Source organism: Nelumbo nucifera, chromosome 7 (genome assembly GCF_055504915.1).
Source record: "Nelumbo nucifera cultivar China Antique chromosome 7, China Antique-T2T, whole genome shotgun sequence".
NCBI lineage: Eukaryota > Viridiplantae > Streptophyta > Magnoliopsida > Proteales > Nelumbonaceae > Nelumbo > Nelumbo nucifera.
In genome coordinates, this window is record NC_142655.1 from 375,752 (window position 1) to 392,592 (window position 16,841).

General features: G+C 36.6%; 1 protein-coding gene and 1 pseudogene across 6 annotated transcripts; one reads left to right on the forward strand and one right to left on the reverse strand.

The window, feature by feature from the left end:
- The first annotated feature begins 3,135 nt into the window (after window positions 1-3,135).
- On the forward strand, window positions 3,136-10,118 carry LOC148790062 (pentatricopeptide repeat-containing protein At5g56310 pseudogene; annotated as a pseudogene). Its single transcript, XR_016078800.1, has 2 exons — window positions 3,136-5,355; window positions 9,461-10,118. The product of XR_016078800.1 is annotated as a pentatricopeptide repeat-containing protein At5g56310 pseudogene (transcript).
- Window positions 5,371-16,301, reverse strand: LOC109114726 (kinesin-like protein KIN-14B). Of its 5 annotated transcripts, XM_088892145.1 has the most exons (14): window positions 16,210-16,301; window positions 15,348-16,133; window positions 15,074-15,265; window positions 14,193-14,592; window positions 14,022-14,105; window positions 13,506-13,673; window positions 12,805-12,911; window positions 12,384-12,562; window positions 11,788-11,949; window positions 11,327-11,542; window positions 10,980-11,017; window positions 10,383-10,510; window positions 7,496-9,032; window positions 5,371-7,335 (listed from the first exon to the last, which is right to left on the reverse strand). In XM_088892145.1, the coding sequence occupies exons 4-14, from the start codon at window positions 14,533-14,535 to the stop codon at window positions 7,220-7,222; spliced, it is 3,078 nt and encodes a 1,025-aa protein (XP_088748271.1). In that variant the 5' UTR covers window positions 14,536-14,592; window positions 15,074-15,265; window positions 15,348-16,133; window positions 16,210-16,301; the 3' UTR covers window positions 5,371-7,219. The 5 variants fall into 5 exon arrangements, with proteins under 5 accessions (XP_088748271.1, XP_088748268.1, XP_088748270.1 ...); XM_088892142.1 differs by lacking the exon at window positions 15,074-15,265; XM_088892144.1 differs by having other exon boundaries at window positions 14,193-15,255.
- Between the last annotated feature and the right edge of the window lie 540 nt (window positions 16,302-16,841).

A 16,841-nucleotide genomic window follows, 5' to 3' on the forward strand; every position in this document is an offset into this window, starting at 1 on the left:
ACTTTCCTAGTTCGGACCGAGCTTCCCTACTTCAGGCTCAGGCATCATGATTTTCCTGAGTATTATGTCGCCAACTCGGAAGTTACGTTTTCTGACTTTAGAATTATAGTATCGCGCAACACGTTGTTGATATGTTGCAGTTCGAATGTGAGCGACTTCTCTACTTTCTTCTATTAGGTCGAGGTTAGCTCGCAATTCTTCTTCGTTCTAAAATGGTTTTTGGTTTCTGTATTTACGTTTTCTCTGTCAATTTTTCTCATTCTTTCTCTACCTATCGTTATCCCCCAATCTCTCTCTTTCTCTTTCTCGGTTAATCTCTCCTTCACTTGTAATTTCTACCATTCTCCCTTAGTTTCTCTCACACTCATTCTCTTGTTCTTTTTTTTTTAATTTTCTTATACACTTATATGGTATTAATCAGACCGTATAGAAGAGCATAAGACCAAATTTGGTATAGTTCAAAATTCATTACACCGATTTGATAAAAGTTCATAAGAAACTACTAGCTATGAAATTTACATAAACTTGATAGAAATTTATAACTTGATTGTACAAGTGGTTGGTCCCTTTAGTTCTTTTATACGGTTTGATTAATATTATAAAAGTTTGTAAGAAAAAAAAATGAGAGAGGTAACGGGAGAAAGACTGAGGGAGAAGGACATATTAACCGAGATGGGGAGTGAGAAAGAAGAATGAGAGAGAGGGAGAGAGAGAGAGATTGAGGTTTTGATTTGGCTACATACCAAAGCTGAGAGAGTGAGAGATCGAGAGATGACTACGAAAGTGAGAGATAATAGAGGGAGATCGAGAGACAGAGGGAGCAAGAGAGAAATTGAAAACCTATTTTCGGAATAGGCTTTTTTTTGTGTCTAATATGGATTAAGAGTCCCATGTTGCCAACAACCACATAAGGCTCTAATGACATGGCAGGGTTTTTTATAATTTGAAATGTAGAGTCGGCTATTAGAGTTTTGTTGGTTTTTGGACAAACCTACAACCTAATTTTAAATGTATAACCGGCTTTGATTATAATTTTTCCTTTAAATTATATTTCATTTACATTATATAAATAATTTTTACTTATCACACTAAATTTTTGTTTGTCTATGATATCATTTGACCCAAATCACTAACCCACCACCCAAAAAGAAAAATAGTTTGATTTTTAGGTTGACATTAAATTTTGTATTACATTTCCATCATTGATTTTTTTTTCTTATGTATTATACTTATTTTTGTTCAATATAATGAATGCATAATATTAGAGATGTACCCAATATTTTATTTTTTATAAATATATAACATTATATATGTGCCCAAAAATTTCTCTATCTTTTTTTTTTAAATTTTTATGATTCTTTGTATTTTTTATTTTTAAAAATTTTATTATTTGATTATGACATCAAGAGACACTATTCAAGGAGCCTTCAAGAGCCACTATTCAAAATTAACAATCATTAACTATTAACTACCTTTTAATAGTCACAATTTTTTAAATTGTGACTATTCAATTAGCCTTTTTTTGAACCAACACCTTTCTCTACTCCATGACTATTTAGAAATTATTTAAGGAGCGTGAATCAATCAATTGCACACATAATTTTCGAAATTCATTTGGTCATTCTCAAGTCTGGTCTGCTATTGTTTCACAGAAAGTTTTTCGAAAACTCTTTCAACTTTGTTAGTTGTAGATTCTCACCCAAGGCTCTGTTGTATCCTGGGAACAGATTTGCCTGTAAAACTGTAACCCAACAACAAACTCAATGGAACTGAGTGGGGGTAAATAACGTTCTAAAGACAGTATTTTCAAACATGCCTTAGAGCTTCTCCTCCAAGTTTCAGTGGCCCAAATTTCCAATAATAAGTTTATCCTTTTTTTTTTTTTTTTTCTAATATGCATTTCTCATTTAGGATTCCCATTAACGTTTGAACAACTTAAGTTCACACTTTTTTTACGTGGTTTGTGCTGATGCTTTGGTTCCTAAATCCTAAATAGTTTAACAACCTTAATCAATTTAGTGATAACCATGTTCTTTCCCATGCTTTGCCCCTCTCTCATAGGCAAAGAACTCAAACAATTGAGTAATTTCTAGGTTTGTTAATAGATTCTGCTTGACTTTCATTCTATGTTTTAATAGAACCATCCTCTGATTCCTTAATTTATTTTGTTTGTTTCCAGCAAAGGGGGTGGACTAGGTTGGGTTGCTATACATTTTTAGTTATTTTGGGTGTGTTAGATAGAGATTCATTTCTAGTCATCGTGTTTGGATGTGAAAGGTAGGCAGGTACTGTTTCGCTAATGTGTATACAATGCCATGAAGTTGGGGTTTTCCTTTCTAGCTGATCCAATTGCTAGATCACCCAAACAGTTCGGTTAACTTGTTTCTTACGTTTTAATTTCTAAGTCAGGGATTCCGATTTTCTGATTTAGAAAGAATTGGAAATTCTTGAACTCTAGAGACAGATGCATGCGGATGTTGTCGAGATCAATTTTGTGCTATCCATAAAAAAGACCACCGGGAAAGAAGTGATTGTAGAATTTTCCCTCATATTTATTGGATTCCCGATGGGTTTGCGGTTGTTCACAATTTTGGTTCAATCTTAATTACCAAGGAAGAAGATGATAAATAATGTTTCGAAAGGTAATTTTAATATTTTAAAAAATTTTAAGTAACACATGTATCACGTGATATACATTATTGACGATTGATTAAACAATAAATGCTAAATTGGCATGTTTTGAAAATTTAAGTATTAGATTGACACATTTTGAAATTCATGGACCAAAATGAAATTAAATCCAAAGTGAGATACTAATATGTAATTTCCTTAATTTTAAAAATTTTTTAATGTATTATCATCTATGGGCAAAATGAGGATTTTAAAACATTTAAAATATCACATCATCAAGGGCTCTGATATGCTACTCACTACTTATTCTCACATTTCAATCCAAAGAACATAACAGTTGCGCATTAGGAATATCTCCCTATTCCCAATACACGGCATCAATGTTCGGTTAGTACAGATGTGGGAGCAAGTGTGGGTAACGAATGCTCATCAATTGCCCTCGATTACCATTGATCACATGTGCGCCTCAAGAGAGTGCCCTACAGACACCCCACATGCACATCTCAACGTGCATTCGAAATGAAGTTGTGAGTGGAGATGATACCAATATACGGTTGGGATATGCTGTGGGGCGTTATTAATGGGGGCTTCCAAGGTCACCGGGAATTCGGGATTTCGGGAGCAAAAGAAAAAGAAAGAGGAGTTGAAAATTTATCATCCCGAAAGCTCACATGGAATGAAATTTCCGAAATGATTAAGTTTTTCCTTTTTCTGGTAACAAATTTCCGAAATGTCAAACCTAGTGTAGAAGACAAATGCTCAGATCTTTCCCTCTGCGTTTTTCTCTATCTTCTTTCAGAGAGAACCTCCATACATGCTTAGACCGAGGTTTTGTTTCCTTGTTGAGCCAGTGCCCAAACTTCAGACACATAATTCAAATTCATGGGTTCATGGTTCCAAGAGGGTTCGATCAGGACAATCTTCTTCTCAGTAAATTCGTCGAAACATGCTCCATCTTGAGTTTCAAGGATTATGGGTATTTGGTTTCACCCTTAAAACACAACCAGATGTTTATCTATATAACACCATGATCAAGAGTTTCTCTCAAACCGACTCTGCTAAAGAGGCTATCTTTTTATTCAATAGAATTCAAATCATGGGCTTTCGACCCGATACTTATTCTTTTCCGTTTGCATTGAAGGCTGTGGTTCACCTGTCTGCTATTGAAGCAGGAAAGGAGATTCATGGTCAGACAATTCGAACAGGGTTAAGATTCTAATGTTCATGTGGTGACTGGTCTAATTCAGATGTATTCGTCTTGTGGACAGATACATGATGCCCGGAAGCTATTTGATGGGATGCCCTTTAGAGATGTTGTCTCATGGAATGCAATGGTTGCCGGTTACGCAAAGGTTGGTGACGTTGACAACGCAAGGGTTCTGTTTGAGCGCATGCCTGAGAGGAATGCCATCTCCTGGACAGCAGTTATTGCGGGTTATTCTCAGGTGAACAGACCAAATGAGGCAATAGAAATCTTTAGGAGAATGCAGCTTGAGGATGTAGAGCCAGATGTAATTGCAATGTTGGCTGTTCTCTCTGCTTGTTCCCATCTGGGTGCTCTTGAGCTGGGGGAGTGGATCCATAACTATACTGATAAACGTGGACTGTACAAGATAATTCCTCTTACCAATTCTCTCATAGACATGTATGCTAAGTCAGGAAACATACAAAAGGCTATAGAAGTATTTGAAAACATGAAGCATAGGAGTGTTATTACTTGGACTACAATGATTGCGGGGCTAGCTCTACATGGACTTGGCAGAGAAGCCCTTGAAATGTTCTCTCGCATGGAAAGAGCAAGAGTTAAGCCAAATGAAGTCACTTTTATTGCCATTTTATCTGCTTGTAGCCATATTGGATTGGTTGACGTAGGTCGCTGGCATTTTGATTGCATGAGCTCGCGTTATCGGATCACACCAAAGATTGAACACTATGGGTGTATGGTTGATCTTCTTGGCCGTGCTGGTTATCTTCAGGAGGCACTGGAACTAGTTCGGAAAATGCCATTTGAAGCAAATGGAGCTATATGGGGTTCTCTTCTAGCTGCTTCTAGAATCCATGGTGATGTTGAACTCGGGGAATGCGCTTTGTGGCATCTCATTGAGGTCGAGCCTGACAACAGTGGCAACTACACACTTCTATCTAATATATACGCAGCCCTTGGGAGGTGGCATGAAGTCGGATTGGTTAGTAAGATGATGAGATATAAAGCAGTAAAAAAGATGCCAGGTGGAAGTTCCATCGAAGTGAACAACAGAGTCCATGAATTTGTTGCTGGAGACAAGTCACATCCACAGTCTGAATGGATATATAAAGTACTTTATGAGATTAACAAGATATTAAGGATGACAGGATATGTCCCAAAGGAATGCAAGGGGTTACTTGACCATGATGAGGAATGAGGAAACAATTATGCGTCGTCTGACCGGCTGGGCTGCTATAATTTGTATACGGAATCTAACTTATACTTGGAAATCTAAAGGATTTTTCTTTTTAATTTTTTTATTTGGGGTGGTGGGGCTGAGAAAATGGTTTCTCTTGAATCAAACGCCACATGTGAATCGGGTGATCAAATTTAAGAGTTCTTTCGACTGTTCAGACTGCCTGGATCTGAAAGCTAGACTTTACTGGGTCTCTTGCTATATGATATTATCTCTAATGTATTTGATGTTACAAGTGATGGACCTTTAGTGCATGAAGGTTCTCAAAGACAAACTCTATCAGGTACGTAGTTAGATTGAAATGTTCAATGCTAGGCGTAGATATATAAATTTATCTCTAAACAATAAATTAAATGACTAATTGATTAGATGACAACTTACACCCGATTTTCATAGAAAATGAAAATGTTTTTGAATAACCTTCTGGTTCAGAGGAGACACACATACAATAGAGGGATTACGATCCTTATATTTTTAACTCCACATACTCTTATCAACCTGAAATGGGTTATATAATCGTATCAATATTGTAAAGATGGCATAATTACTTATTTGCCCCCACTACCTAGTTGGTGCCCTAGGAAATAGGCCTTTAAAACGCCTAGGCAGTTGACGTCACCCATGCAATGCTTCTCTGTTTTTAACAAAAAAACCTGTACTGATGTGGCCATTATGCTTGTAAGGAATTTTAACATGTAAGAAATTTCTCGCGAAGATGGCATATTTCATTATTTTCATGGTTTGACATGATAATTTTTTCTTTGCTGGCTTGGTAATAAGTCTATCTCTGTCCACTGCAGAAATAAGAGCTAATTTCAGCTGTTTAGGAGACAAATAAAAGGGCACATTCATGTACCACCAACTGCCTAAATCCTCCTTACACCATACTGTTTTTGGGAACATAATAGTAGAACCAAAGCATATGTAGTTACACATCCGTTAACGTTTGAAATAAATCCAATGCATATTGACATGAGCCAGCAAGGCAACCAAAAGTTGTGCAGCTCTTGCATGTCCAACTTGTAGGCTTGTAGCAGAGTAACCTTAGTCATACACTTATTTTGGTTGCATTGACTACTTTCTTTAATTTTCATCATCCAAACATTTTTTAATATGATCTTGCAATCTATATCTATTTCCAATAAGCGTTTTTGTTTAATACAAGGACAATATGGTTGTTATAAGAAGCTGTTGTGCAAACACTATGGCAGAACTTCTATTTTGTGTTTGATTATGTTGCCACTATGCACTGTTTCTTATCTTGCTGATGCATGCCTTTTGTAGCTTGATGGAATACAAAACCGGTAACATATCTTTGCATATATCATATATTCATATATGGCACGCCAATATGATGAACCTTCTTTTTATGGGTCTAGGCTCCATTTTTTTGTCGATAACTGGAAATTTCATTGATTAATTAAAAGGATACATGTCTTGTGTGCTTGATTCTATTCACCAAGGGATTTTCCACTTTTAGTTTAAATCATCTGATAGCTGAGCAACCCTCCTATATGTGGCCATTCATCAAAGTTCATATTGTTTTAGTAATTTTGACTTTAGTCCATTTAAGAGGTGGCCATCAATTTGGTGGAGCAGCCTTGGACACAAGATTTTATAAATAATTTTAACATGATCTAATTGCTAATAAAATAAAATATATTTTTTAGAGAGGAAACCAATAAAAGTTTATTCAAACAAAAGAGGGAATGTGCATTAAGGCCTTACAACTGAGCATATCTAGACCCCTCATTCATAATAAGTGTGAGGGCATCAGGGAACTCTATTTAGGTACAACTAATGCTCTTTTACAAACAACTTTGATAAAGTTAGCAATTCTATTTGCTTCACTAGGGGTGTAACTAAAATGGATTTAATTTAAGGTACATTAGTGCTCAGTAAAGAAGTTTTGCCTGAGAATACAATGTCTTGTGGTCAAGCCTTTATAGTTTTACTTCTTTCTTATGCTTGCCTTTTTACCTCTCTTTTATCTTGTACAAATATCTACATGTTGGAGCTAACAAAGTTCATGCAGTCAAGGCTGTTCAACCCAAGGAAACCTCATAAAAGAAACAAGTAAAATGATTGTTAATGTCCTAAGGCAATTTCTATGGCCTGACTTCATGTTGTGTCCCATGAAAGCACCTTTAGAGAGTCAACCCATAGAAGAAGTCATCGTTGAGTCCTAAGTTTTGAACTCCCAATCCCAGAAGAGCACCGGCACATATGATCTGAATTTTTTGTCGGAGAAGGTGATATATCCCTAACCAGAAAACAAGAACTGATTGTAAGATGATACAGAGTGCTCCAATGGATGGAAACCATTATATACTATTGTTTAATTGGTGCATCATATCTTAAGAGAAACACATTGTAGAAACTGTACAAGATAAGAGGAAAAACATATATTTTTGAGTTCTCACCTAGCATGTGTATTTTCTCTGAGGACCCAAAGGAGATCCGTGCAAGATTTTGGTCTGCAAGACTTGGGTCCCTAAATAAAGCTCTTTGTGATCTCATTGTGGATAAGAAATGCCTAGTGTTAGTTTCCATGTATTGAGGAGAGGCACATGAATTTCCATTCTCGTTATCTTCACTCTTCATTCTATCATCGGATGAGATAGCTTCTGTTTGGATCTTTTCCTCCCTCCATCCAGGGCAGGCCATAGCTTCATTGCAACTTTCATTAGGCTGCCTTTGAATTTCTGGTTCCAATTTGGAATATAGAACCTGATCATGGGACTCTTCTTTCAAGTGAATCATATTATTCCACATTTTAAATGGTGAGTAGTTACACTGACTGTCCTTGCACAGAGAATCTTTTGATGAATTGTGTCCATCTACCTGCTTAATGGATGTTCCATATACCCTATAATCCTCGCCCTGGTTCAACCTATCATACACCACAGCAGCTAGGGTAGGGATGCATTCATCTTTTTTTGTGAAACCATCTTTTGAATCCCATGTTTCTTCCATCACCTTATTGTCGGTTATGTAAGATGTAGAAGTGGGGTTGCAGCTGGAGTCATCAATCACAAAATCATCCAATTTACTTGGTGTTTCATCAACTACTACCCCGATAGTAGTCTTTCCAGCTGCCCCTGAATTATCCAGTTTCTTGATACTATCATTTTTGAGGAACTTTTTCTTTAGAAAGTTATGATTACAGCCTTTTTCATGTTGTAATGTCTCTCCCTTGTTTTGTCCATCACACCTGCTTTTCTTCTCTGGAATAGGAATAGCTATCACCTGTTTACCCTGATGAATGTATGTGGAAGTAGTGGGTTTATTCTTCTGCACATGAATCCAATTTTTCATGGTTAGGCCTCTCTTGGAATCAGTTCTATTCTCTTTTCTATTTGCATATTCCACGTTACTTTTATGGATATGGCCAGTTGTTGAGCGAGACAAATTCATTGGTGGTTCTTCCTGTTCTGGGAAAACAACCATTTTGATGTCACATTCTGATGCATCTTGACTGTATTCTGTTTCAGTATCTCCACTATTCATATCTAGATTCAATAAACAGCTAGTCTTGGAAGTACTGCATATGGAGCTGTATTCTGAAATGGAGCGGGCTATAGTCTCAGCATAAACAGATGAAGATCTTTTCCTTCCAGGGAGTGCATGCTTCTTCCATAAAATCTTTGAAGTTTGGTTATCTGTGCCAGATTTCCTTCTACTGCAAACGGTTGGCCTCATAAATCTTGGCAGTTTTGTTGAGGGATCTGCTATAACATCTCTATTGTTGTGCTTATCCATATCCATGTTAGAAAGTGGCAATTCATTATACAGATGCAAGGCCTCCAAGTTCTCATCATACGATGTTGTCCTTATAAGATGTTCTAATCTTTCTTCTAGCTTCTTGATATTCCTTTTAATGGCTTGACCCTCGTATTCAAGCTCATTCACCTTCTGTAGCAGTGTGGTCATTTCAATTTCCTTCTTGGCTTGTATTTCCTGTTTTCATTTTCAGTGGTTAGGAAGGGGTTGAAAAAGTCCAGACTAACAACATACATCTTATTCGTTCCTATGCTAGTGAGGAGATGAAGCTCCTGCAATGCAATCCTTGCAATACTATCATTTGACTCTTAGTTGTTATTAAAGATGAATTTTTGGCTTCTTTTGGGAATATATATTTAGAGGTTTTGTTTTTAAGGTCCTAAGAAACTTAAGTCTCCTGGCCCTATAAGAGAGATAAAATCTCTACTATGGTACAATAGATGCGTTTAAGTATTACAAGGGTTCTTGCTATAAGTGAGACCAGTTTTTAGAAAGCACACCTAAAATTACAGGTGAAGCTCATTTATAGTGTATGCTGCACTTGAACCCAGCTGTAGCTCATCTGCCTTTTTGTTTTAATTAACCTTGAATCTGATGTTAAATAGGTGTGGAAAGTGGTACCGGATGCAGTTGTGTGGGCCTTTTGGGGAGAAAGGAATGCATATATTTTTGAAAACAAGGCTATGGAAGGTGTCTTGGTCACTAAGAAGATCATAGGGATGTTGCTGTCTTGAGCGGCTAGGTATGATTTATTTAAAGGAAGATCCTCTAGCACTTTTTTGACTCCGATTCTCTTTTCTTGTAAACAGAATGTGATACAGAAGCAAATCTTTGTAAATTCCCAATGTATAGCCTCTTGTTGTACATGGATCTTTTTGATTAATACAATTATATACGTCACCTTTTCTCAAACATAAAAAAATGATGTTAAATAGGTAACTAACTGTATTTAAGTTGTTCCTATGATATAAAACATTTAATGGTTTTGTCAATGTAGGACTTAAATATACAAGGCAACAATCTTTGTGTTAATAACACGGTCCTCTAATCAATAGAACTAATAGCTTTTTATTTTTTATTTTTTATTTTCCTTTATTTTAAGTGGTGACTCAATTCATTCTGACAAGTGTCTTCCCTTGTGCCTTTGGGTCAATTGCTTCCACTTTAAATGCTTCTGCCTTTTAAAACAATGGATGAGACTGATATTTTCTTTTCTTTCTGTAAATTGTATTCACAGATTTAATGAGATTCCATTTCCTTTTCTTTTTTCTCCATTATCTGTTTCTTTAGTTTATATACATTAATAATTTATACCACATATATTTTCTTCTATTCCTGTTAAAGGAAATTTTAAAATGATGAATAAACATTATAGTCAAAGGCTCATGACTAACATTTTTTTTTCCAGAACCTTTCTTTTGACTTGCCAACTGTTTAGTAGAGACTGAGTCAGGTGCCAATTTTTGTGCTATAGAAATAAATAGATATTTCATGAAGTAATCATGGTGGGAGTTTATAACAACTTACATTTGATTCCTCCATCCCTAGATGGATACTTCTTGCCCGTGTTGCAAAACCCAAGGAACAAACTGTCTCACATAGATCTTCTTCTTTGGGACTAACATGGACAAGCATTAGTGTTTTTGAATCCTCCCCTGAAAACAAGAGGGCACAATATTTAAGTGTAGAGGAAGACAGGAAAGACTCAACCTTGCTACTAAATTCTACCATCCATGCACAGGGAGAGTTTATGGGCATACTTTGGTCAATCACCTGACAAGGCAATCAAAGCCATATGATGCCTAAGCCTTTTCTTTTTTTCTTTTGTTCTTTTTCTCCCACTCAGAAACAAGTAATCCATACTTATTTTCTTCAGACATCCAGAAGATATGGCTTGGTAAGATCCCTCTGGTAGCATTGCTAGAATGGGGGGATGAACAGCCTGGTCTCTGCGCCACATATATGGCACAAGTTATCAGGATGATTTGCTCCTGTCCTCCCCTTCTGAGGGCAAGCATTTTGTTAAGAAAACTTAATAGAATAATTCAAGCTAACAGGCTTGCAAATGAATAAAAAATGGGAAAAAAAAGGAAGAAAATATGGAGCTGAGAGAGGTATTGTTACCAAGAGAATCTCTGAGAACTTGAGTCAGCTTGCTATTCCTATGAGAAGTGAAAAATTGAATTAATATTTTATAGCTAGATGCTGAAGGATCAATCAGTTGAACATATTTTGAAGATAACATCGTTTTGCAAAAATAACATCAATCAGTTAAACATTGAAAAATAAAACCCTACTTATAACATTTAAAATTCAGTTTCTTGTCATCCCATTGTTGGCTCTATCCAATCAATGTAAAAAGATCTGCTTCTATGGAGAACAGGCATTTGAAGCCTTTTATATTGAACTAATCAAACTGAATAAATTCCAAGACAGTCTGCAAGTTAGAATTGTTTCACACTTGTAGTTACCTGTAAGGTATATGGGATTTTCGTCTCTGGAGTGCACTAATGACATCTCCTAAAGCAGAGAGTGATAGATTGATGGCTTTCCCTTCTTCAAGTCTTCTCCCCCATGCCTTTGTCTTTAGTACACGCTCACTTCCACCCAGATCAACCATCCATATTTTATTCATTTCTCTTCGTCTCTCAGGAGCATTTGAACAAGTCAGTGATATACGGATCAAGCTGTTCGGGGGGGGGGGATGAAAAAATCAAAAACTTGACTCAAATTAAAACAGCTTACTATCTGCTGATTACTGTCCATGTTCAAGATTCTGATAAGTTTTGATTGGTAAATTAATTGTTGGTTTCCTAAGCTGGGGATGACTTCTCTCAGGCCCTATTTAACTAAGTTGATGCTTTCAATTAAGAACTCCATCATGGAGTTCTTTATGCTGCCTAGAATTACAATTTTCAGGGAAGGAAGTTACCAGTGAGATCTGCTTGAAGTAAGGTTGGAATTTGTAGAAGCTGTTGATCTGAACTGACTCCCCAATTTGTACAGCCTTATTGCTTGGTTAATATTACTCACTCTGATGGCAACAAGGTTGTTGATTTTAACCCCACCTTTTGGATCTGTTTGGATTGAAAGACTGCGGGAATAAAGAAAACAAACTTAAAATGTTAATTAATGGGAATATAAAGTGCTATTTAAATTGTACAGTATTGTTTTTGCAACTTTCATAAGCCAGATTTATCTCTAAGCATATGGAAGCAACATAAACATAAATTCTTAAAAAACCACAGTACTGAGCCTTCTAAAAAACAGAAAACTTTTGAGTCATATCATTTCTACATCCGAGTATCAGACACAAGCACAGGTGAGTTTTTCATAGCAATCTATTTCAGAACTACGAACTTTTCCCGTTTTGTCACATGCACACATAGGAGTTCTATCTCAGGTAATTTATATTTAGGATCAGGACCAGATTATCAATTTTAAAACATACCACATAAACTAAAGGACCATGTGGCTTACATTAAAAAAAATCATCAGAATGGAGAAGTGAAGGAAACTAAAACTCACCATTTTGTAATGGGGTCTGTTGATTTGTTCATCTGAGGGACTAACAAATCCCTGAGACTACCCATGTAAATCTCAAGCATACTGAAAGTAAGGAGAAATGAGTGGCTCGTATCCTCCACCTGCTTAAAGAGTGCTTCAATTGCACGGGGTACAACACCTGGGGAATCTGGTTTACCTTCCTAAAATGTTTATGCAAAGGCTCAACAATTAGAAGTTGTAACAGTTAAATATCATTGGGTCCTCCTAAATCTTCATTACTCATTAGCTTGTCAAACTATAAAAACAAGACTCAGGCAGGTCGATTCCATGGTTCTTATGCGTCTCTTGCCCAAATTATGATTAGTATTTCCAAATATTTTTCAACTAGAATATGATGAATGCATGATAAAGACATTTGTTCATCCAGTAAGAGAATCCTGACCATAGTAAAGGATTTTCCAGTGCCTGTCTGCCTATATGCAAAGATGCACACATTATAGCCATCTATTACAGATTTGATCACTGGCTCGATCTCTGAAAATACTTCATCTGAGAGCATGAAAAACAATCTGATTCAGTGAGGTATGACCACAAAAATTAAACATATGCAATTATGGTTGCAAACTGAACATCCAGATAAGCTATATATTGTCCTGATCCCATTAAAGGGGCATCCTTTTTTCGGATTTTGAGAGTCATTTTGGTTCCCATTGACCAAGAACCCCATGTTCTTTTTTCAGATTTATGTGGGGACCAGGGAAAGTTTATTTTCCTGGGTAAGTGATACCCATCTCCTAGGTGGGTAAATAACTTTTCCACCTAGGGGGAAAGTTGCCAACACTTGAATGGGACAAAAATGCCCCTTTTAATAATGGATTTTTATGGCTAAAATGGTCATTACCTTATTTACATGAGAAGTAAAAGAACATGGATAAATGCACTTACCCGGGTAAGTGTTTCCCAGGAAAAACTTACCCAGGTAACTACATTTACCCGGGTAAGTAACTTACCGAAAAGCGAACAGGCCCTAAGAACAATTCATTATCATCATAATCAGAGTCTAATTGGACTGGAAGCTGGGAATTTATGTATATCATAAAAAGAAAAAGAAAACAGAGAATTTGGTGAACCGATGAAGAGCACCTTGTGATGAACCCTGGTGGAAAACCTTGTCAAAACTGTAACTTTTGTTCTTGTTGTTATCAAGTTTCAGAACCACATTACTGGAATCTGATGCCACAACATGCCCCAGATAGCCAGATTTCTCCTCCGTGATAATGGGTCTTATGCGACAAAATACACGAATATTCCCTGCAATTATGAAATGAATTGAATGTGCAGCTGGAACTTCTTCAATATTCTCCATTGGTACATATTACAATTATTGAGGTTGTAATGACTTGCTATAAACACCATAGCTTAAAATTAATGGTGCAACTTTTTTTCCAGAGAACCTCTTTTAGTCCACTGTTCCTAGTTAAAACAGATGACTTCAATTTGTTCTTGGAATTCAGGAAGGCGCAAGGTGTTTCATAGTCATTCATGTGCACAACATCTTACCATATCATTTAGCACACTGAAGAAATTTTCAAGTTTCATTCTTTTTTTAGACTAGTATGGACAAGTTTTTACTCGTCATTTAGAGATAGCATGTCTAACCTTTAATGTCTAAGATTTCATTCAGGGTATGCCTCCTTTGCAAGTTCAACTGGCTTAGATGAGTATTTAAGACAGAAAGTTCATCTGTTAACAGGAAAAGAAAGTGAAAGAGGAGGTAGAATAATGATTAGGAAGCAATAAATGAGATTCCAAATAAACTAAGGATCCCACCTTTAATTTTAGAAACTTCTTTGCCCACATCAATATCTTCTTTCTCAGAGGAACCTTTACCATCAAAGTTAAGGCATTTCACCTGTGAGTCACTGGATGGTTCTTTAGATGCTAAATCTTTAATATTACTAGTAGTCCCCACTTCAGCATCATTGCTCTCAAAGGAACTCTTTGTATTATAGTCTGGATATTTTGTCTGAGAGCCTTTGTGTGGTTCTTCAGATGGCAAATCCTTGATGATATTACATACAGAATCAGCCCAACTAGATGTTAGATGTGTCTTTAACCCCAGAAGAGAGTTGATAGATTTGGCTAGGCTTTGCCCTGATCTTCTTGACTCCATAGCATTCAAAGGGATTCCCGTTTGCTCTATTCCATGTCTAAGCACTGCAAATAAAACCTTCACATGCGACAAAGGGAAGGAATTTCAATAAACTACTTGGACACTATTTCATGATTTGTTGGGGGAAGGGGTCTGCTAAGTCAGTTAAGATGTTCAAACATAAGACTAAGAGGATAGAAAGAGGAATTCATCAATAAACATACAGTTCAATAGAATGAGAATTGAGATTTTACTGTTTTAATATTAATAGATGCACCAAAGTAGGATAAAAAATTCCTTGTTTTGAGATTATAATGACAAAGATAAGATTAAAGGAACTGCATCTGGATGGTACTCATAATTGGTTTCTCTGGAGCAAAACGATAGAAATCTATTAGGATAACAAATGCAAATAAGTGGACTTCTGCTTTTGTTTGACATGGCCGAACTGCTAGAGCTGAGATAACAAAGAAGATAAAAGAAATACTTGTTTCATGGTGCATTGCAGAATTAAACAAATCGGTCGAAGCTCCGTTACAGGAGAAGAAAAAAAAGTAACCTGGAATGCGGCTTAGGAAAAGCACTAGAGATAAACAAAAAAGGAAATAAAACAAATGACGCCATGAGATCATTATATCTGGTTCAACTCTGCCTGAAATGAGCTATTGACGCCTGGATAACAAAGCAAACAGAAGAAACTTCTGACGACATGGCTTGTCATGATTTTTCGATTTGCTCTTCCTGAAATGAACTGGTCTGACTGGGATTATAAATTGATTGTAGCAATAACAGCGATTCAATAACATGATGATGGAAAGAAATTAAAGATTTACCTCCTCAAAGCTTCATGGAAAATATCGATCTCAGAGCAAGTCTCCCACCCCAAGCAACGTCCTATGTTTCAAGATGAAGAGGTTAAGTTCTACTCCAAGACACTCCAATAGAGTTTTCACTGCTCACCAAATTTTTACTTAGTCAAAACCCAGAGAGAGAGAGAGAGAGAGGATGAAGATGGACTGCATAGAAGTGTATTTACGCCGAAGAAAAAGTATTCCAGTCTCATTCCAATGACTAACTGCCGTTCAGACACGTAGGAGAAAAGCCTGCGACCAACTATTAGATTTTCTCTCGCAATCCATGTTGAAGCCTCAATAAATACAAGCTTTTTTCATATACTGATATACATAAACATATTCTGAAATGTGTTATTGATAAAAAAAAAACACATTTATTTTCGAGATCCAGAGAGAGAGAGAGAGATTGTCTGTTGAGGAGAAGACTCGCTAAGGGTGGGCAGTCACTGTTGTACTGCACGAATGGAGCAATGCATTTCATTAATGTCAGATGGTGAAGTTGTTGTGCATTGTATTTGTACTATTGTCTACTGTTCCCTGATTCAATAATAACTTACCTGGTCATCACCATTAATGACTTGTATTGAGCTCACCAACCATGACCCTTGATTTTTGAACGAAAATAAAGACAAAAAAAACAACAATTTTTTTTTTGTTCTCGTGGCATATTTTATTTTGTTGCTTCTTCATGGACAAAAGTTCATGTGTAAACTACGCATCCCGATATAAGACCACTCTCGGTCGAAGAAAATTCCATTCCATCTTCTGAAACAACAAAGAAAATATTGTTTGATTAGGTACTAAGATTAGCTGCACAATTACATCAATGACCCTACAGTACCGTATATCAACATTCAACAATGGCACTGGCACAAATTTCCCCGAGGGCCGAGGATGAGACTTGAGAGTGTTCCACTTCGACCTCGACCACTAAATTTGAAAATCGATCCTCGTAGTGGTCCTATACTACTATATATGGGGATGGCCGATGGGTGGGGAAATGGGAAGAGGTTCTCTTAAAAAGAAAAAAGGAAAAAAAAAAAAACTACATGGGCTATGTGGATGCTCCAATTCCATAATGGCAAAACGCCTCTGTATTGAATATTGATAGCCACATGGCAATGTAAGTCAGGCTATAAATACATACTAACCATCGAACAAAATATATAATATATGGCCGATGCCCCGCCCCGTTGCCATTCCTACGGCGGAACTTAGTCATAGGCATCTCTCAGGGTTCCATGATTTCCATCTAAGTTGGCCATATGTCACTCTCGGTCTCTTTTATTTCACTCTTTTTGGAAGACTCACCCACTCACCTTAATCATAATATGCACACAGTATGTCAGCATTCAATTGTATACATGTACGCGTATGTACGCATTCATACTTGTTCCACCCAACATTGTCATTTTACTCTCCAGGGGCCATCTCTTTTCTTTACAGCACCCAGCACAAGTCATTTTCATTAAT